The sequence below is a fragment of the Clavelina lepadiformis genome, chromosome 1 (assembly GCF_947623445.1).
Source record: "Clavelina lepadiformis chromosome 1, kaClaLepa1.1, whole genome shotgun sequence".
Classification (NCBI taxonomy): Eukaryota; Metazoa; Chordata; class Ascidiacea; order Aplousobranchia; family Clavelinidae; genus Clavelina; species Clavelina lepadiformis.
Window position 1 is genome coordinate 20,627,929 of NC_135240.1, and position 22,191 is coordinate 20,650,119.

Below are 22,191 nucleotides of genomic sequence, written 5' to 3' on the forward strand. Positions count from 1 at the left end.
CACATTTCCAGACGAGGTAGCCTGCAACGATCTTTTAGTTTACTTTGAAAGCAATTATATCCGTGGTCCAAGAACAGGACGCCATCAACGACAGGCTAGATTTCCCCCTTCGTTGTGGAATCATTACGACGACGCGGTACTTTGCGAGCCCAAAACAACAAATTGCACAGAAGGGTTTCACAATGCCCTCAAATCACTATTACTGTGTTCTCATCCGAACATTTGGTCATTTCTGGACGGTATAAAACGCGATATCGCGATACAAAGGCTCGGTGCTCAAAACGCAGCAGTTGTTAATTTGGACCAACCACGAAGCAAATACACGCACCTGGCTCACAGACTTTCGGCAAAGGTTTGCACTTATGCAAATGAGCCAGATAAATTGATGTATCTGCGTGCAATCGCTCATATGTGCTAATTAATTACCGTTTGTAGTACCCTTTTCAGCTTTGTGTTTTATACGTGCTGTGTTTGTGTTCAGGTTCATGTTCTTAAGCTTGCCTGTAAATAAAACAACTTTCTTTCTAATTAATCGATGTATAAACAGGTATCTATAAAAATATCTGTAATTTGTGTACATGCAAAAAAATAAATAACTTACACACATTTACGTACGTGAGTCGAAAGCTAACTAAATCATGCATTTTGTCTTTTCAAAAACTTCAAAAATGTTAACTTAATGCTAAAAGGAGAACATTTTATATACTAACCGATCTACAATGGTCAATACAAAAAATAATAGCAGGCGTAGACAGAAATATACGCAAAGTACTGTATAGGGCAAAATAACAATATTCAAGGTTTTACTGGAAAGCAGAAAACAATAAGTGTTTTGATGTACAACCAATGCTAACAAGAAGTGGTAAAAGAAAAAAAAGGAAACACAAAAAGCTTTATATTAGCTTAGGCCTATATATTAGCTTTATTTAGCTTACATAATATTGGCTACAAAGTAACTTGGTGATAACCTAAGCCAATAGTACGTGAAAGGTCCGTGGGTTGAATCGTCCGCGGGTTGAATCGTCCGTGGGTTGAATCGTCCGTGGGTTGAATCGTCAGTGGGTTGAATCGTCCTGGGTTGAAAAGTCCTGGGTTGAATCGTCCGTGGGTTGAAAGGTCCGTGGGTTGAATCGTCCTGGGTTGAATCGTCCGGGGTTGAATCGTCCGTGGGTTGAATCGTCCGCGGGTTGAATCGTCCGCGGGTTGAATCGTCCGCGGGTTGAATCGTCCGTGGGTTGAATCGTCCGCGGGTTGAATGGTCCGCGGGTTGAATCGTCCGCGGGTTGAATCGTCCGTGGGTTGAATCGTCCGGGGTTGAATGGTCCTGGGTTGAATCGTCCGTGGGTTGAATCGTCCGGGGTTGAATCGTCCGTGGGTTGAATCGACCTGGAACCGTTTGCCGCTATTAAAAGGTTACTCCACGTTAAAACATATGTGACGTTAATCGTTTGCAATTTTACTTGATATTTCCATATTAAAAAAGATCAACAGTTGTTAAAATTAGTATTAAGAATAAAGTAACACGTATTTCTGAAAATATACTTGTTCAAATTTTAAAATTATTACATGAAAAATACCGAGTGTCGGGACCGACTGAAATTTCTTAAAAAAAGTAATTCGGTACAGAGATTCAGTATTTTTTTCCAAAAGTGCCGCGGTACTACCCACCTATCTAAATAATGATATCCTACTGATGTCATGGTATCTATGTAAATGATGACATCTTAGATCCTACTGATGTGATATCCTACTGCGACAGGAAAATTTAACGTAATAACAAAATACTTTATTTTCATAGTTTTGTTATTGTGAAGTAAACAAAAAATTATAGCTGATGTCATTGTACTCAGCAGAAGTTAACGAAATCATCACCGTATAGACTATAGATAAAGCCTGTAGCTTCTTCGCAGCACTCCTTGTATGCCCAAACCATTGCTAATATCTGCCAAAACATCAAGTGGCCTATTACTGTTACGTTGGCGACATCCAACTTTATGTGGTAGTTATTGACTGTGACGTTGTCTGGAGGAAGTTAACATCTGTTGAGGCTTGCCACAACGAACTTAAGTCCTGGATGACTTATAATGCTCAAGTTGAACTCTGACAAGACCGCGCTTATAGAAGGGAAAACCTACTTATAGAATCCTGCTTTTCCATTCCAAGCGCTCGTCCAAACCAAAATTTTTATGATCACAAGATAGAGCTTTGCGAAACCTTATTCCGTCTCCATACATCAAGAGCCTCAGAGTTTTTCTTGCTTGCTCTTTATCTATGTCCAAACGAGTTGAGAGCATTGCCAAATCTTGCTACCACCACATCAGAAACATTGGTAGAATTCGTCCTTGGTTATCGGCAAAATCCTGTGAGACCCTTGTTCCTTGTGAGACCCTGCGTTGGTATGTCGCTACTCAACTATTGCAACGCTCTACTGTGTAGCCTATTACATCATATGCTAAGACGATTGCAGCACGTCCAAAATTCTGCTGCACGGCTGATCTGTCGCTTGAAGAAGACCAATCACATTAAACCGGTCATGTCACTTTAAATTCCGAAGTATTGCCTTTTTAAAGCTTTGAGCGGCCTGGGGTCCAAATATCTCCGAAGACGTTTGTACCAGGGTCGACGTAGGGCCTACAAGATCTCTGTGGACCTAATCCAACAATTTTATGCAAATTTCACCGTGTCGGACCAATGATACTATATAAAAAATGAATAATTAATTGGTCGGACCGTGTTGTATGGTCACAAAATATTTTCCGTAGCTGCTGTGGAAAGATCTGCCGCAGGCTGTCCGTGACGCAGAAAGCTTGAACACGTTCAAGAAACTATTGAAGTCACATTTCTTTCGTGCTCTAAATTTCCAGATCTGTTCATATGTTATTGTTGATTGTTTTATTGTGAAAATTATGCTCTTTTAATATATTTTGATTTTATGCTCTAACAATTAGAGTTAGAATCTAATTTGTTATTTTTATTTTTTGTGTGCCTTTATAACAAACATTAGCTCTGTCCTTGTTATTTTATACTTCATTTGTCGCTGTTCTTTGTATATATGATTATGCTGTATTTTATATGTGATTGTTAAGCGTTTTAGAGTTTTTTTTTCTTATCGCAAATCTTTTCTTAGGGCGCTACAAAAAATATTATCATTATTTTAAATAGGCTATTGTAAACGAAGTTTAAATCACTAAATTTTTTTAAATGTTTTTTCTTTGTAAACCTAATATTTCTTTTACGTTTAGCTTTGTTGAGAAGTTTTTGAGATTTTAAATATTTTGCTTTCCATTGACAAGGGAGTTTCCGTGTTGAATCTTCTTATTTATAGGATTTCTATAACACTGGGTATTTATCGCGGGAGAGCCAAATTCAAAAACGGATAAAACTGCTTGTTAAGTTGTTTGGCATCAAGCTTGGCTGTTTGGCACTTTGCTAACTTAGCTTATTAGTTTTAAGTCACGGTAGGATGGGGTCTCTTGCTGTCCCACCCACTGACTCACACTGCTGCACTGTGCGATGTATTACTTTTTATAAATTTTGTATTAGGAAGATATTGTAATAAAATGAAATCTTCCTCCTACCAAACTTAGGTTATAGCCTATGGCTAAAATAGCATAGTGGTATAAGAAGAAAGGCCAGAGCATTTGCCTAGCCCTATAGACCAGTATGGAATGAAAGTTTTTTGGGCTCCGGACAGCGTAATTTTTAAAGATTGACGTGCACCAGTAGGCAACAAAAAGTGTGCACCTCGTTGTTTGGGAATTATTTAGCTTACAAAGATGCTTTTTTGCCCACACCTGCTGACAAAAATTATAACCCGTATCCTCTATTTGAGTAGTTCTTGCCCATGTATCCTGAATCCCAACTCAGATAAAAACTAACAACCTAATTCCCTCTGATCCAAACTCTCACTTCTTATGATTAAATTACTTAGCCTAGTTAAGCTAGGCTGCGAATTAAAATAAACAATATTTTCCAACTGAAATTCACATTTTTTCCCAAAGTCTAAATAGATTTTGAACCTAAACCCCTCCGACCCAAACTCTCACCTCTCATGATTTTATTGCATCAAAGTATCATAAATTTGGACAAAAAAAACAAGTCAAACAAAAGCAAGATTCGAATTGAAGACCTCCGTCATACGAGCCCCATGGTTAACCATTTCGCCACCGCAGTGCTTTCTGTATTTTTTATAACAATATATTTGGTTTGAATTTGGCATGGCACAGAACAAATACAGGTCTTGGCGTAACAATATTTAAATCATGTAGCACTGCAATTTTACTTAGATTTTCCGTTTTTCTATTTTTTTTGACGAAACAGAGCACAGTCTCTCCGTTTTCTGAGATTACGTTTGGCGTACTGTTGATGTACGCCAAATTGATATTTGGTGTATGCAAAACATGGAATGCACCCTACGCTGTGAGCCTATGTTTCTAACAGTTTCTCATTTTTGCCTTTTCTGACTGTTAATGTGCACTCGTTATATGTAGGCTTTGCCATAGCTTTAAAACATTTGCTATTTAAATATTGTTGCAGAATGAGTATTCTAGATTTAGGCCAAGAAATTATTGTTGATACAGTTGAGTGCATTTAAGTCTTTATGAAAAAGTAGCTTTGAGAAGTAGACAATAGTAAATTTCATAATGCCGCTCTATGGAAAAGTAATTGTAATTCGTCGAAATGGGACAGACGGATCACAATATCCCATCACCACTGAAACATGCATGTTTGGAAGGTATGATTTTTCTGCTCTATAGATAGCCATGTTATATTTTGAAGTTTGTTATTACAGCAGTGATGTCATAGCGGACCAGACTGCATGTTGCTATGTTACTTGGATGAGATGTTCAAAAACCTATAGTAAACAACTGAAACTAGTAGTTTTGCATGAATTAGATGTTCTTCAAAATTAACACCAAGTGCAGTCTGAATTGTGCAGAGCTTGCTATGTGTGGCTGATTTCTAAGCTACTCATTGACATGTTGAAGCTAAATTCACACTATCTTAAGTAAGGATGTGCCTAGTTGAAAAGTAAAAAATTGAAGTAAAAGTGAAGTGAAGTAAAAAAATTATTTACATATAAATATAAATTATTTGACCGGAATCTGTCTGTAAGATTCTGATTCGTTCTCCGAATAATAAAAATGGTTCCTATTTGTGCGTAATTTTCGGATTTGTTTTTGATATGGGACATCGTGCGTAATTGTAGCTCTTACCATTCTGTTGATTTATTCCAGGGGTGGGCAAACTGCGGCTCGCAAGCCGCATGCGGCTCTCCGGCATGTTTTTTGTGGCTCTTCTAGTCGAATCATAAAATTCCAAAAAAATTGTAAAGGCTACCAAGAGTACCGTTTATGAACGTTTCTGTCTATTTTTTTCTTTATTTAGGCCAGCATTTCGTTTATGACGTAACACTAGACATAGAATCCGACATTGTTTTCAGGTATAGATTCTATACTCTATGGCAAAGGTTGTCAAAGTGCGCCTCGCCGACATGTTTTTTATGGGTCTTCTAGCTAAAAAGTAATATCCCTAAATGACTACTAATAATATAATAACCAAATTGACAATCATTACTGAATTTGCGGCTCGCTGGTGTTTATATTTTTCCGCAAGTGACTCTTTCATTGAACAAGTTTGCCCACCCCTGATTTATTCCATGTTTATCGTAAGTTTATCTGTTTTAGATCTTGCCTTACAGAATTCAGCAGTTTTATATTATAATATTATTTTTATTTTTAGTGAATTACCTCATTAGAGAAATGGCTGTGTTTAAAACATGTGTTACACAATTTAACTTCATGACAAGTATATTTTGCAGGAGCGCTGATTGCGATATTCGTGTTCAACTTCCATACGTCTCTAATGAGCAATGTAAACTGATATTGGGAGAAAATGGACAGTTTACACTTCACAATATTAGTGAGGTTGGTTTGAAGAAATTTGTTATAGACATTTTATGATAAGCTTAGTTGGTAATGATCATTTTCTATCATTTTATGTAGTGGAAAAATTCTAAGTTTTACAATCTGTAGAGTTGTGATAAACTTGGTATAGGCTGAATCCAGATGATATGACTGACTTTTGCGTTTTTGTTTAGTATGGGTCCTTTGTTAGACAAAATTCCAGCAAGGTTTTTTTAAACTTTGGGCGTAATTATAACGATAATGGACTGAATATGCTTAATTATAATGTTAACGGAGTGATTATGCCATAAAAACAGCTTTTCATTAATTTATTAGGAAGTCAGATGTTGTGCTTCAACTAAAATTCAATTGGATGTATCCAATTGTGCTGAAAATCTCACTTTCTCTATACATTTCAATTTTTTCAGTCAAATAAAACTGTTGTCAATGGGAAACCTATGCATGGAATGCTCTCAGTGCGCAATAAAGATGTTTTGACCATTGTTGATAGATCTTTCAGGTATGTAAAGATGTTCTTTTTCAATCTCACTGAAAAGAATTTATGTATATATATTATACATGTGTTGTATTACAAACTTGCAATCACCAACTGAATTTATTCAATAGACTATAATTGATTTAATCTAACTTAGATTTGAATACCCTGAGAAAGTGTTTGCCAAATCCCCGGCTTTGACTCCAAAAGGTTCTTCAGCGAAAACTCCTCTACGTAAGCTTGGTTGCCTATTTCTTTTTTCATTTGCTTATTAGGTATTATCGAATTAACTTGTTAACATAGTATTTGAATATACATACAATGGGCAACGACCCACTGTGGCACAGTACGGGCCTGAAAATAGCATGCGGACTCTTTCAAAATAAAAAAGGACTTGACTTGGACTGAGAACAAGCCAAGAATTTCAAACTCGTGAATTTTTGTAGGGAATAGGAAAATGTTTAAAATTACTTCTCACATATGTAAAGCCAAGAAAATCCTTACTTGTGTTGCATACAATTACCAAATCGATGTATGTGTGCTTCAAACTGCGAGTATACATTGTTTATAATGTAGAGATAAACAACAAGGTCTGCGGTGAAACTCGAAGTTAACTCAACTCTTGATTAAGGCTGGTAGATAATAGTTCACAAGTTGTTCAAAAGTGTTTAGCAAATTGCAAAAAGGAACATTTGCAGACTAGCAGCTTTGCGTTATTATGATTTTTATGTTGTATTGTTATCATTGCTAAATTTTTTAAGGAAACCTATTCTGCTCGATGTGACTGAGATCAGATAACTCTCTACAGAGTTGTGATTGTGTAATTAGCTAAAGCTGCTAAATATAGACACTTGAAATTTTGACTGTTTTTAAAATATATCTTATTGGGAAACCCATCAAAAACGGTTTTTGTTTAATGCAATTTAGTCTTCATCCAAAAACAACTGAAAATCGTCTTTCCTTCAATAAATCCTGTTTCTAGTGGTTAAGTTATTTTTTGAATAAAGATGCATAAATACTTTGGCCATGGACAAAGCCCTTGTGAATATCTTATGGTTAAATTTTTTTTTGCTTTTGTGAGGAATGTACCAATAACCAACAACCAAGACAGAAAAAAGCAAACTTTTTTCCAAAAAATAATTTTTGTTATTTCATTAATTTCTGAAGTGTCTTCCTAAAGAGAAGTTTTTGCTGTTTTGATCAACTGTTACAGACTGTTAGAGAAATTGTCAGTTTAAAAATACAAAACAGTTTTTTGCTTGTTTGTATTAATTCAATTTTTATTTATTGAATCAAACTTGTTAAGACCAGAGCTGGACAACCACTCTTCTAACAAGAGCGTGCCTCTCCCTCCTCGATGAAAAAAGAGTGTTGCTCAATCTTTCGCTCTTTTATACGAATAAGAAGGCACACTCGTTTTGATGCTCTCGCTTGAAGAACTTGCATCTAACTGAAGCCTAATATGTTATGAATGTTCTTATGTTGAAGAGTTTGTTTTTGTCACACAGGCCACATATGATTAACAGAGGAGTTTTAAGAACCCTCTACAATTGTTGATGTCCACATTCATTCATTAATTAAATATTATTCACTTTAAAAGCATATCTGGCTTACGTTATAAAAATAACGTACGCTAGTAAAATGTTTAATGATCGTTATAACAAATGAAACTAATTGCAAACCACTATCTAACCGCTTTTATTTCGCATTTGCAGCGTTGTTTGTGTGTAAAAAGGGCGATGAGCGGATAACCCTTAGATAAGAGCATGCTTGTGGTTCCGCTCCGAAAAAAGAAGTGCGCTTGTGCCCAGCTCTGGTTAAGACGTAAAAAAATCCGTGTTGAAGATACAATTGTGTTCAAACTGACTAATTCAATTAAAAGAATTTAGTCAATTGGTCAATTACTTCATGTAAAGTACAGATTAAAGTGTGACAAGTTCGACAACTTTACGTAAAAATATGTAACAAGTGACTTAATCTGGATTAGCATTATATCTATTGATTTAACATATCTGTTTCTAAATTGTCGTGTCGGAATTGGACAACGAGGTTTTAGGGTTATAAAAGAGTGAAATACAAAAGAAGAAATCCATTCCGAGCAGTTTAATGTCAAATAACGGGGATTCCACTTTGTTTTGGTTTCATGCAAACAAGGCTTATTTGTATATGTAATTGTGGTTTTGCTTGTGAAAAGAAGGACTGCAATAGCTCTATACTTTTCTCTAGGTACTTGGCAAAGTTGGTTATCGGGTGTTGGAACTCTTACTAGAAAGTTTCATTTCCATATTCCTTTGGCCAGGATAAGGCTAAGGAAGCATGAAAATTATCATTTTTTTTTTAAATTAACAGAAATGATTTAAAGTTTTTGGCTCATGAATAGAATTAGAAATATACTAAGTCAAATGCTTCTGTGTTAACTCCCTGGCTATGTGTGTTTTAAAAAGTATTAGCCAAGCTCAAATTTTGCAATGAATATATGTATCATATCAGAAATAAATCTTGGAATTTAAGTCTATTATTATTGAGAAGTATGATTTCTAAAATTTGTAGGAGAAAGACAAATAGCTTCAGTTAATGAAGACAAGAAAGATTCACCATTTGGTCTTCTAGTTAAAGATATGAAAAACATTCTTCAAAATTCTACACCACGTCGAAAGAAGACAATGCAAGAACTAATTCAAGTATTTATGATGCTTTTCTGTAATAAACATGTTAATATTCATTCATGAATATTGGTAGTTTATATCTTTACAATTTACTTATGGTGTTTTAGAGAAAAGTTGTTACACCTTTGCCATCCTCTACAAAATCGAATCGGCGCTCATCTTCACTGCCAACTCCTAAAAAGTAACTGCTTTAATAAATATATTTGATGTGCTGGTTGAATGATTTATTACTTTTTATACTTTTTCCGATATTCATGAATCAGGATTTCATGAATTTACCATTGTGCTAAAAGTGTGCAAAATTTGTTTTAATTTACAGTCGCAGACGATCGTTCCAAACAGATAAACAAACAAAGAAAATTGCGAAAGATAATTCACCAAAACATCAAATTTCTGAAGAAAATTGTGCAGAAAATCTTATTGATGGCAAACTTGTTCATCAGCCTGATTCAAATTTGACACAGTGTCAGACAGCAAAAGCACTAGAAAGTGAAATTAAAGAACCAATCAAAGTTGTAGAAAGTGAACAAACAAATCCAGATATTACAAAAAACAAAGATATGGTGCCACAGTTTTCACCTTCAGGAAATGAAAGCTCTCCAATTCCATTGGAATCAAGTAACTCGGATGCAACAGCATTGATGTCAAGCTCCATTGATTCTGTTATGACATCTGTAACCAACCCTGCAAGAAATTCCTTGAATAAGGCAATGATTGATGAAAGCCTTTCCGATATTTCATCTCCAGTTTGCAAAGTGGCAGAAATCAGTCCTGCTCTTTCAAACGCACCAACAAGTTCATCTAGAAGAGAAAGCTCATGTTCATTGATTGAAAGTGAAACCTTGCAGCAAGATATTTCTTCCATTATATTAGATAAAACTCCAGTGGAAAACGTTGGTTCTTTTGCTGATTCAAGTTCTAGCTCCCTCAATAAAGGAATAATTGTTGAGAGCTTTGCTGATGGTTCTTCTGCAGACAATAGTGATATCGCTGTTGAAAATTCAGGAGAAAAGCCAAAGAGAAATCATAGAAGGTCATCAAAGATCCGTCCTAGTTTACTAAAATTGCAGGAAGTTGCAGCTATTGCTGAAAATACTGAAACAGTTTCAGTTGATATTGGAGCTGACAAAGAAGATGAATGTAAATCACTACCAGTAACTACTGAACATAATTTATCAAATGCTGAATGTACAAATGATGAGATCCCAAGTAATACAACCAAAGTGGAGCCAATAAAAAAAATTTTGTCCGATATTCTTTCCGTGGAAAATCAAGCATCTGTCTTAAATATAGATCAAGGGTTACAGAAAAGTGACATAAGGCCATCAAGGAAGTGTTGTAATGTATTTACATCACAAGAGATAACAACTGTTGGTGAAGGAGCTGATAATATTTCCATCAATGATGAGTCTGCAGTGGTATGCGAGGAAAAAAGTGAACATGCTCCAGCAAATGTTTCCAATGAAATGCAAGAGCTCGAGAGTCTATCTAACAGCTTGTCTAATGTGAATTCTTCGTATATGGAAGTGGGGAATGAAAGCACTACTGCTGCTTCTTCTCCAGGAAGTGATGTTCTTGCCTTAAGCTCGCAAAAGCAGGCAAAGGGAAGTCAAAGAAGATCATCAAGGAGGCGATCAAGCTTGTTCTTATCGCAAGAGGTGTTGTTAAATAATCTTGGGATTACTGAAAGTAGTGAATCTTTGGCAGTTGATGGGGATAAAAATTGTAACTCAGCTGAAGAGTCCTCTACAGACCAAAGTCTTACAGACACAACCATTGATGAGCTAGATAACAGTTTGTCAGGTCAGAAATCTGTTGGAAAAAGATCTTCAAGGCAAAGATCCAGTTTGTTTGCAGATCAACAAGATAGTTCTTCATCTCCGGAGACAAAATCTGCTGCAAGATCGTCTTCAGACAATGAGGATGATCGAGTCAACGAAACTGTTATCTCTGTTCCATCCATATCTCTCACTGGTAACAGTTCATTTGTCTCAGATAGTAAAATTGATCCTTATGAGTTTGTGGATAGATCTATTGGTGCCAAAATGAAGAAATCCAGGCGACGATCACATGGAGACTGCATTGGAATGAACCGAAAACAAGAGTTGCTACTGTTTGGAAGTCCGCGTGTACGCAAAACTGTTTCTCTTCGAGCAAGCTTGGGAAATCTAAAGCGAAGATCTGAACCACTATTGGAAGATGATGCAGAAGAAGATGTGACAGCTACATCTAGAAGCAACATTAACCAAAAATGGGATCCCCTTCCAGAGACAGTTGAGGTTGAAAACAACTCCTCCCCGATCAAAAGACCAAGGTTGTTTCACACTTCTTCGATGGTGCATGATTCATACTCTCAATCATCAAAAATGAAGACACGTCGTGTTTCTTTTGGCCCTAATCTAAGTCCTGAGCAGTTTTGCAATCATTTTCCTCCAAATACACCAGTTAAAAAAGGTGCTACTCCAACTAAGCTTGATGTTAGGAAATCTGGCCGCAAATCGCTCATTGCAAGTGGCATGACCAGTCTGGACACTCTTGAAGAAGACACGACACTAGAAGAAGACACTGACATAACACCTGATTTAAAACATAAAGTAATCCGTACACCAACACCTTTCAAGCCAAACACAGAGAAAATGAAATCAAAATCACTTTTGCACCAGGTCCTGCATGCTTCTATTGATTGCACAAGGTGTGTATTTGATTGGCGTAACATTTTAATAATTTGTTTAATTTTTAAAAAAAATATTCGGCTATAGCAAGGAGTATTTTGACTATATAAGTAATCAAGCTCTTATGTATGAAATTTGCCTTTTACAGTCAGTCAATGCTTGGTAGTTCCCCGATACTAAATGACAAAAAACAAGCTCGTCTCTTGGAGAGGTCTGATTTTGTTTTGTTATCTAATGTAAATTTGTAAAATACTGGTAAAGAATTCAAGTTCCTATAACAGTTTTAGTTGCTAATCTCAACTCATTAACATCTTAATTCATTTCAGCTCACAGAAATCAACAGACAAACAGTCAACCAAATCTGAAAATAAGGTATTTTTTGTATTATTATCCTCAGCATATTTTTTAGAAGTGTGTATGTTTTTAATCAAAGTCTAATTAATTTTTAACATACAACTTCTTTCCTAGAAGTTTCTAAAGAGAAGATCCAGTGGAAATATAGCAATTGTCAATGTCCACAAAACTGCCACAAACTTGTAAGTGGAACACTTAATAACATTGAGAACAATGCTTCAATATTTAGCAACCATATATTCAAGGTGGGTTGAACTGTTTTTTGCAAAATGAAACATTTTTCTTCAAAACAGGCAAAAACGAAAAAGTCTGCGTTGCCATAAGCCCTTGTGGTCTGAAATTGTGAAGAAAGCACCAACAGTGCAAGCAAGAGCAACCAGCACCAAGGGTTCTAAACTGGTATGTCATGTTGGTAAAAATTATATGTTAATATGTTTAATAAATAATATGTTAGGTTTAGTTGGAAAGAATTTTATCAGGTGTAAACTTCTTTAACAGAGGGCCACATAAAGGAGGGATAGACTAAGCGTGGGACCTACATACTGCACAAACTACAAATGTTATGGAAAAATTTTTCCCATCAACGTAAACTTCAATAACATTAAAAGTCATGGAAGCTCAAAGTCCAGATTTTTAAACAGACGAAACACCAATCACTTGAAAATGAAAAACAGTCAAAAATGACCGCTTAAAGCATTTCATGTTATAATGCCTAGCATAGCATGTCGTACATAGCAAGAAAGAAAAAAGTTAACAAAAATGTGTATCTTCTTTAAAATTTATCAAGAAAAGGACATTACAATCAATTCAATCATTAAAAATGTTATAAATATTTCAAGTATATGGGAACATATTTTTGGTGTTAAATTTATACAAGCCGTAAGCCGTAAGTCAGAGTGATATGCAATATCTTTCCAGAACCTCTGTTTTATTTTTTTCTCGATTCATTCGTACTGTATTTTTTTTATTTTCTGTAGCGGTTCTTCTGAAAACACATCATAACAACATTGTAGCTTCAGCTTTCATTACATCTTTTTAAGGATGACTTAGTTAACATTCAAGTAACTAAATAAGACGATCATAATCATAATGTCAAAAGTTAAAACTTGTTTTTAAACTTGCCCCTCATTTTAAGAATTGATGATTGTTGTTTTCAAGAAAGATTTACCCTAGTATTTGCCTAGTTTATTGTTTGCGTTTAACCAAGAGCTCATTAGAACAACAAAATATGTCTTGGCTTCCAGCCAGTTGTGTGTATTTCCCACTTCAGGCACATGCACAATTTTGACACACAATCAACATGTGTGCAGTTTTAAAGCTCTTTGTATAAAATTGTGCATACTTCTCAGAAAAAAGTAATAAATCACATAATGAACAACAGGGACCTTAACTATAGGCAAAAGCAGAGAGTAGTGAGAATATCACACACCCAACAGGCTTCAGCCATGCGATCCAACATTATATGCGAAAGTTTTGCTTTTACTACAACGTGCCTCTCTTTCATTGATTGCTTGAAAGAGAAGTGAACTGGAGGCCAAATGAGAACATCTCAAGGATCGTGGATAGAGATCCTTGCTTTAAAACATAAACAGTTAATTTCGATGAAATGAAAATAACGATTTTTTTTCCAGGAAATAATATCCAAGCAGAGAACAAAAAACTTTGGAACACCTGTGTCAGATAGAGCAGGTCATCATGTTGAGTCCCCTGCAACATTGTATATTGGGAGATCAAGGCGTCATTATAATCCGACACGCACTCCTCGCCCAGAAAAGTCAAGTCTTCAAATGGTAAGCAGCGTGCTCATCTGTAAATTGCCATGCACAAATAACGTTAAGTTTAACTTAACGCTATAAAAAATGGATATTTAGACAATAAGCTGTTTTAACACAATATAAAACACATTATAAATACAACTCTGTGAAAGTACTGATCGTACACTTTTATAGAAAGCCAACATACCTCTTGATGAAAGCTTTACTGGAATAGGCGATATGTTTACGACTCCTATGAAAAACGAGCATGATGATGAGTATGATCTATACAGTGACTTGCAAACTCCTGACCTCAGTGGCGATATGGTTGTTTCACCATTGTCTACATGTTCATCACAAAGATGCAGCAGAAGAGCATCGGGTGTGGAAGAAAACAATGTAACAGCTCCCAATCTAAGTCAAACAAAAGCAGCAAAATATTCTGATACTCTGGAAGAAGATGGTGCCACTCTCAGTATTAGAAAGCTCTTTACTCAAACTAATTCTGATGAGGAGGAAAGTTTGGATGAGCTCTTCAAAGATGATGTGGTTATAGAAAGTAATGCAAGCAATGAGCAATTAAATATTGAAAATGAATCTATGGTTCTTCGCAAGTCAAAACGAATAAAAGAAAAAACAAAATCAGTGGAAGAGCACTTTGGCACAAAGAGAATCTTCAAAACACCAAAAGATAAGAAATCTGAACCAGTGGAAGAGCACTTTGGCACAAAGAGAATCTTCAAAACACCTAGAGATAAAAAATCAGAATCAGTGGAAGAGCACTTTGGCACAAAGAGAATCTTTAAAACACCAAAAGATAAGAAATCTGTACCAGTGGAAGAGCACATTGGCACAAAGAGAATCTTCAAAACACCAAAAGATAAGAAATCTGAATCAGTGGAAGAGAACTTTGGCACAAAGAGAATCTTCAAAACACCAAGAGATAAAAAGTCTGAACCAGTGGAAGAGCACTTTGGCACAAAGAGAATCTTCAAAACACCTAGAGATAAAAAATCGGAATCAGTGGAAGAGCACTTAGGTACAAAGAGGATTTTCAGAACACCAAGAGATAAAAAGTCTGAACCAGTGGAAGAGCACTTTGGCACAAAGAGAATCTTCAGAACACCTAGAGATAAAAAGTCTGAACCAGTGGAAGAGCACTTTGGCACAAAACGTTTATTTACAACACCTAAAGAAGCAAAGTTGCAACTCGATGAAGGTTGTTTGGGTCTAAGTCGCTTATTTGCATTACCGAGACATAAAAAAAATTCTGAGGATGACCAGGAATTGGAAGGAATGGAACAGCTCTTTTCAAGTTCTCATTCCAGCCTTGCTTCACAGGATGCAGCAGCAGAAAAACATCCATTGCTTGAGTCTAAAAATTTATCTAAAAAGTCTACTAGACGTACAAGAAAAGAAATTGCTTGCCATGCAATAAAGGAAGAATACAGTCTGGAGCACCCAGTAAAGCACCACCGTGCAACTGAATTAAAAAGCGGCAGCACTACTGTAGCTGATGCATCAGTACCTACGGCAACAAAAGTGACTAGAGGCAGAAGAGCTCCCGTCAAACAAGCCCGTACTCGAGTTACTAGAAACACCAAAGCAGAAGCGGAATCATTGCCACGAGTGATCAATACGTCGGATGCTACCTTTTCAAATGCTGACTCAAACAGCAGTCAAATGCAAAAAGGAATAGTAACAAAATGTTTTACCAAAAAGGCAGGAAAAGCAGTTAGTTTTCACTCTTCGGTGAAACCAGACAATGATGGCAGCAGTTCAACCATTACAGGCACTAAAATTAAGAACCAGACCAGCTGCACTTCGACAAAATCAATTACAAGACATTCTCCTAGAAGGGGTCAGAAGAAAACAAAAGAAAATGTGGTTTTGGCAGGTACATTATTAAGCCACAATCTAATGTAGCTTTTTTTGTTCAACAAAGCTAATTAGACTATTTTGTTTTTGCAGATATCAAAAATATCCCGGAAGTGTCACCCACTGCTGTTGCACCAAACAATAACAGTTTTAGTATGTGTTTTTAATCTTACATTTTTGTTTCATAAATAAAATCCTAAAGATGCTATTCTTGCCAGAGCATGTTACTGTAAAATAGCCATATCCCTCTTTAAAGCTTTGGTTGCAATTGTTAGATGAAACTGCAACGATGCAAGCTGTTAAGCCATTTGCTGGCAAAAGAAGAAGGAATGCAACTGATGTGAATTCATCTGGTATGTTCCGATTGCGACCTTTTCAATGTTCATCATCTTTGCAAGGAATGTAGTTGGAATGACTTAATTTCAGAGCAATACTGCTATCTTTTTTGTTTGTAGTTGAAAGGCCTACAAAGAAAAGTAAACAAACGTCATCTGATAATGCTAAAGGTGAGTGCTGGCAATGAATTTTTTTTCCAATGTTGTAAAACTTGAAAATGAATTTGCTGTAAATTTTGTAAAAGTTAAAAAAGTTGATGCGCTAGCTTCAAACAATATTACAAGAAGTTTCTGTTGCAGAACACTTAGCAAGGGTTACCTAAAACACTTGCTGGAATTTTCAAATAAATGTTGCTAAATTTATAGATAAAAAACAAATACTTAAAAATATAGTTAAGTTACACAAAAGCAATTACTACGGTACATAAAACTCGCATGAAGCTTCACAAAGTTTGGTCATAGATTTAGCTTGCCTTGGCTATAATTTTATCTGATGTGAACAAAATCACATCAATTAAATCAATCCTGCTTTTGTATGGGATCTTCTAAGACAAGGCTGAAAATTTTGGTTGAAAAATTCACATTTGAGCAAATCTTCCAAATCTATTTTTACCAACATTTTCTTGCAGCTTGGAACTTTTATGCATGCCTTATTGCCATATGGTAGTTGTACTAAATGATGCCGTCATGCTTAGCTTAATTAAATGTAGAACCATTCATCTGAAATAATAGAATAAGGATATGCAAAGCAACATAACCTCACACCTCAAAAGATGTTCGTTTTTCACAATGCAAACCGTGAAGTAGTCGCAGTCTACAATGAAGAAAAACAAACTTGCCCGAAGCAGAAACAAAACTCCTGATTCAGGCCCTGAATCACTGTTGTCGAGTTCATATTTGGACACCGCACAGCGAACGGAAATCGCGAGGACTCGTCGATTATGGTTAAGATATACTTGTTCTTAGACGATGAAGGTATCGGTCCTAAAGTCGATGCTAATTCGTTCCGTTGGCTTTGTAGCATTTATTAACGCCGTCTGGGGAGTTCTGTAAAATCTTGGTTTATTTTCAGCGCATATTTTATAGTTCGAACATATATTTCGTATTTCGTCGGTTGAAAAGGGTAAGTTCTTCATGCGAATAAAGTGCAACATTCTGGTGACTCCAGGATGGCCCAGGTTATTATGGATGTCTTCTAGTTGACTTGTTTGATTGATAGAGGCGCTAGTTGATCTTGAGAGACAGTCTGCGACCGGGTTCATTTTGCCAGGATGGTAGCGAATTGAGTAATTAAGAGAGGCAAGCTCCAAACGCCAAGTTTGGATTTTATTGTTTTTGGTTTTCGTGCGACGACGATTGTCAAGCATGCAAGCTACAGATCGTTGGTCAGTTACTAGTTCGAAGCTTTGGCGTTGTAATAGATCTTTCCATTTTTGAGTAGCTTCTTTTTCCATAGCTGGATACTTCAATTTACTTCCGCGCAACATACGTGACATGAAAGCGACCTGTCGTCCACCTTGATTTAGAGATGCTAATTCAGCAACATCTGAAGCGTCGCACTCAACAACAAATGGCGTAGTCTCATCAATGGATTGTAATGAGGTGGTGGCCAGTTCCGTTATAAGCTGGTGAAACGTTTGCTCGGAATCTTCACTGAGGGGAAAGGACTGTTGTTAGTGGTTTCACCTTGTCGGAAAACCGTGGAATCCACTTCGAATAATAAGACAGGAAGCCAAGAAGGCGTTGTAGAGCCTTTTTGTTCTGTGGGAGAGGATATTCTTGAAGTGGCTGTAGTCGGTCAGGATCTGGTTTGATTTATTTGTGTTGGACTTGGTAACCAAGAACGTTGATTTGACAAACCGATTTGACAGTCAAGCTTTCATTGAATGTTAAGTTTCGGCATTTGAATACGCTAAGCAGTTTTTGGACATTATCGTCATGTTCTTGTTGTGTCCTGCCGCAGACCGTGACGTTATCTTGGTATGCGAAAATGTCATTCAGATTTTCTTCAATGATACGGTCAATTGCTCTCCGGAAGTTGATCCCTCCGTTTGTGACGCCATACGGAATTCTTTTGTTAACTTGCCATCAGCTTCGAACGCTGTGTAGACACGGTCGGTTTCTAATATCGGGAACTGATGATATGCGGATTTCAAGTCGAATTTTGAGAAGACGGAGTACTTTGCAAGTTCAGGTCATCTATTCTTGGAAATGGATATGCATCTACGTGAGTATAAAGGTTAATCGTTTGTGAGTAGTCCACCCAATTCGTGTTTTTCCTTCAGTGCGAACAACTACTATCTGTGCTCGCCACGGAGACCGGCTGGGTTCAATTACATCATCATCTTGCATTTTTTTGATTTCTACTCGAATAAATTGTTCGTCAGGTTTGCTATATCGTCGTGATTTAACTGCAATAGGTTTGCAAAATTTTGGTAACTGTGGAAATAAGGTTTCGGTTGCAATTAAAAGATGTTCGTTTGTCACAATGCAATCGGTGAATTAGTCGTAGGCTACAATGAAGAAAAACACACTTGCCCGAAGCAGAAACAAAACACAAGAAATAATTAACATAAAATGAGGCGAGTTAACGAAGGAGTTTTCATTACAGTAGTATAATTCCCAACTAAAAAACAACACCAGCTTGCTTTTAATTGGTGTTCTTTTTTTTTAAAGAAAAGTTTGATGTAAGAGTTCAGAATTTTCAGAGAATTCAAGTTTTAAGGTGTTTGCTGCCTCTTTGAACTAATGTTTAACATTATTACCAATGCAGCTTCGTTATTTGGTGAATGAAGTAGCTTAGATAAGCTGTATTCATTTTTGCAGAAAAGCCTAATTCAGCAAAAATTGCCACAAGGAAATCATCGAGAGGAAAAACAATGATTGAGAATTGTGAGCCAATCCAGCTAGAAGGTGATTTTACCGGCAATTATTGATAAAATTTTGAAAAATAGGCCTACTTTTGATCATCGTGGAATCAGGATTAAGAAGTACTGTAGTAATTTGATATTTAGTTGCCATTAACATGTATCATTTTATAGCCACTGTATGTGTGATTGCTCTTCACATAAATTGAAAATTACCCATTGGTCAAAGTTATGTTACCAATTGTTTTTGTAATAGAATATTACTTTGATTTTTTTATTTTGTGGTTTTATTAAATCATTAATTTCTTTATAGACGAAGTCAGGCCAGTTGCGAAAAGGAGTAGTAGCAGAAAAACTCCAACACCAAAAAAGACCAAATTGCGTAAATTTGCATTATATATAATAGAGAGCACAGACTTTAAACAAACAAACTTAATCACAAACAGCTCACGTAAATTATCATATCTAAAATCCCACGGTTTGTATAGAAACAGCAAGTAATAAAGAAGATATCAAAAAAGTAAATATTGACAATGAACATATTAGTGAAGGTAAAATGCAGTTATATTTCAAATTATTTTCACCACTCGATATTGATCTTAATTTTTTTAGTTATTTGTATTAAAAAGCACAGAACCACTATTTTATTTGCTTAGCTTGCTATCATTTCTTTTACAAAACACTATACAGCAGATAAACCACACACTAAGCGATTGGGTAGAAAACCAGGTCATCTAAACAACAAGTCCACTTCACATACTTTTGCAGTTTCAGGTAAGTTATAGCATGTATGTTTAATTGTTTAGTAAACATTGTTTATCTTTAGTTAAGTCTTAAAAGCGCAGCTGTCTGTGAAGTAATATAAATGTTTTGTTCTGTTAGTGACTAAGTGTTGTTATTTTTTTAACATCAAGCGTTATATGATTTGTAGGAGAAAAGGAGGAGGAAGTAGAAATTAAACCTACAAATACAAGAAGAGCTGCAACTTCCAAAAAGGCCCTGAAATCTGGTATTGAATTTTAAATTGATGGTTAATTTGGTTAAAATAACTACCGGTACTAATTTTTATGCTTTTTGTAATTTTGACAGATGTAGATGTGAAAAACATTAACACAGCTGAGATCGTTGAAGAAAAGAAGGGAAAAGTGGAAATTAAACCTAAAACAACGAATTCCATTAATGCCTCAAAATCCGGTATTAATTTTTAAAATGATTTGTGGTTATTTTAGTTAAAATTTTTACAGACATAGACATGAAAAACATTAACACAGATGAATTTTCAGAAGAAAAAATGGAGGAAATAAAAGTTAAACCTAGAAGTAGAAAAGCTACAGTTTCCAAAAATGTCCCAAAATCAGGTATCGAGTTTTAAATTAATAATTAATTTAGTTAGAATAACTAGTAATTTTGACTATTTTTGGATGTCTGATAGACAAAGACAGGAAAGACATTAACACAGATGAATTTTTAGAACAAAAAGAGGATGAAATAAAAGTTAAACCTAGAAGCACTAGGAGAAAAGCGACCATTACCGAAAAAGTCCAAAAATTAGGTACTGTTTTTAAAATAAATAGTTGATTAAACTAGAGGGAACTAGCAATTACGATTATTTTGTTTTGTATTTTTGACAAATGTACACATAAAAGACATCAACACAGATGAATCCTTATCTTCCAAATATCAGGGTAAGATACTTGAAAAATTTTAAGATTTTTCGTACATCATATTTCATCTTGAATTCTCTTCCAGCATCTGAGGAACCCTGTGGCAAACTGAGAACAAGCTCAAACTCTGCCACTTCATCAACTCTTCGAGGTACGCATTACAAATCTTTTCCGCTCTTACACCACTTCGTAAAAGGAAATTCTTTATGCTTGTTGTTTTGGCAGAAAAAACGATTACCTCAAGAACTCGATCAAGTCACTCAAAAATTGCCACCAAAGCAGCACCTCACAATGGTAATTAGATGGATAAAATATTTCATTTTGTAATAGGACAAATGATAATTGACAGAAATATGCTAGACAGTTTATTCGTTATATGTGCTATTGGTTTTTTGTTATGCATCAGTAATTAGTATGAGAACCAATAAAATAGAAATATATTTCTTATGTTTAATTTACCTACAACAGCTGAAGAACCTGTGTTGCGCAGAAGTTGCAGAAGAAAATAAGACACTTCTTTACGCTGGACTTGCTCGTTTTAATCTATTCTTGTACAGGATCTAATATCAGCCTTAACCCATCAACTTAAGATGTGGTCTTGTATTTATAGACGCACTGTATATACAATTGTACATCTACTTGATTTTGTAGTTGTAGCGTGATTAAGTGTAAATATGGTGTATGAAGCCAACATTCCAATCATCAAGATATTTGCTTATTGCCTTAACTTCAATATAATCTAATTCTTTTTACCCTTTTGGTCTTATAATCCAAACTATTTGTATACATATTTCTTACAAGGTGTTTTAATGCAGGAACTTTTATCATTGCCTTTACTGCCAACCCATTTTTAAAACATTGCTATATTACTACTAGCAGCAGAAAGCAAGCATTTTATTTGTGACTGTAATCTGTTTTTAATAGCAGTTAGGTAGATACAATACACTTCTTGTAAATATTGTGGTCATCTTATATTACTCGCGTACCTTACTTTATAACAGATGTGGGTAGAATACTGACGTTGGCATGTACCATTCCAAACAACACATGATCAAAGCAACAAGGAAATGTGCAATTTGCTTGAGTTGGAGTAGATGCAGGCAATAGCACCTTATAAGTAGTGCATAACATTGATACAAACAATACAGTTAAATAAATTTTGCAACAGAAAATGAGAAAATTTGTACATTGCTTCCATCAATTTAAAGTTTCACCCATAGTCACACGGGCTTCAATATATTCAATTCTCCTTTCCAGAGCAGTCAGTTTTTCATTGAGGGAGGCAATTCTTGAGCGACAAGAGAGATCAAATCCATTTAGAAAGTCTGATATCTTCTTAATGCTGCTTGTTATAACTTCAATGTATTCTCGATTAGCCCAGTCATCTTGTATTTGCTTCTGAATCTCATTTGTGCGTGATGCCATTTTTATAGGAACTAATTAATTGCTCACTGGTTTCTACATAACACACTGCACCACATAAGCAAATCTACAGTACATAGATCAGCAAAAAATACAAATTAATAAGCCAGATGTGACCTTGGTAAACACACATGTGCAATAGAATAATGTTATTGCCAGTTGCTGTTTTAATGTGGT

The 22,191-nt window shown here is 35.6% G+C and overlaps 2 protein-coding genes across 8 annotated transcripts; one reads left to right on the top strand and one right to left on the bottom strand.

Moving 5' to 3' along the window:
* The first annotated feature begins 4,540 nt into the window (after positions 1 to 4,540).
* On the top strand, positions 4,541 to 21,551 carry LOC143444194 (uncharacterized). Of its 7 annotated transcripts, none has more exons than XM_076943342.1 (28): positions 4,541 to 4,735; positions 5,822 to 5,927; positions 6,335 to 6,426; positions 6,560 to 6,636; positions 8,953 to 9,083; positions 9,176 to 9,249; positions 9,388 to 11,760; positions 11,889 to 11,951; positions 12,067 to 12,112; positions 12,209 to 12,276; positions 12,388 to 12,493; positions 13,726 to 13,884; positions 14,044 to 15,745; positions 15,820 to 15,879; positions 16,002 to 16,079; positions 16,182 to 16,232; positions 18,888 to 18,974; positions 19,242 to 19,310; positions 19,417 to 19,479; positions 19,619 to 19,702; positions 19,860 to 19,937; positions 20,018 to 20,122; positions 20,200 to 20,286; positions 20,400 to 20,480; positions 20,575 to 20,613; positions 20,678 to 20,743; positions 20,818 to 20,886; positions 21,061 to 21,551. In XM_076943342.1, exons 1-28 carry the CDS (start codon positions 4,644 to 4,646, stop codon positions 21,099 to 21,101), a joined length of 6,147 nt encoding a protein of 2,048 aa, XP_076799457.1. In that variant the 5' UTR covers positions 4,541 to 4,643; the 3' UTR covers positions 21,102 to 21,551. The 7 variants fall into 7 exon arrangements, with proteins under 7 accessions (XP_076799457.1, XP_076799462.1, XP_076799458.1 ...); XM_076943347.1 differs by having other exon boundaries at positions 20,212 to 20,286; XM_076943343.1 differs by having other exon boundaries at positions 20,018 to 20,092; positions 20,173 to 20,286.
* On the bottom strand, positions 21,549 to 22,116 carry LOC143444195 (putative protein BRICK1-A). Its single transcript, XM_076943350.1, has one exon. The coding sequence runs from the start codon at positions 22,015 to 22,017 to the stop codon at positions 21,790 to 21,792; it is 228 nt and encodes a 75-aa protein (XP_076799465.1). The 5' UTR covers positions 22,018 to 22,116; the 3' UTR covers positions 21,549 to 21,789.
* Between the last annotated feature and the right edge of the window lie 75 nt (positions 22,117 to 22,191).

What these genes read in the sequence shown, in the direction of transcription:
- LOC143444194 (XM_076943342.1), top strand. Translation starts at nt 4,644, where the DNA reads ATGCCGCTCTATGGAAAAGTAATTGTAATTCGTCGAAATGGGACAGAC. An exon ending in ATTGTTGATAGATCTTTCAG is followed by an intron (nt 6,427 to 6,559) that starts GTATGTAAAGAT and finishes AATCTAACTTAG; the next exon opens with ATTTGAATACCCTGAGAAAG. An exon ending in AGAAAATGTGGTTTTGGCAG is followed by an intron (nt 15,746 to 15,819) that starts GTACATTATTAA and finishes TTGTTTTTGCAG; the next exon opens with ATATCAAAAATATCCCGGAA.
- LOC143444195 (XM_076943350.1), bottom strand. Translation starts at nt 22,017, where the DNA reads ATGGCATCACGCACAAATGAGATTCAGAAGCAAATACAAGATGACTGG.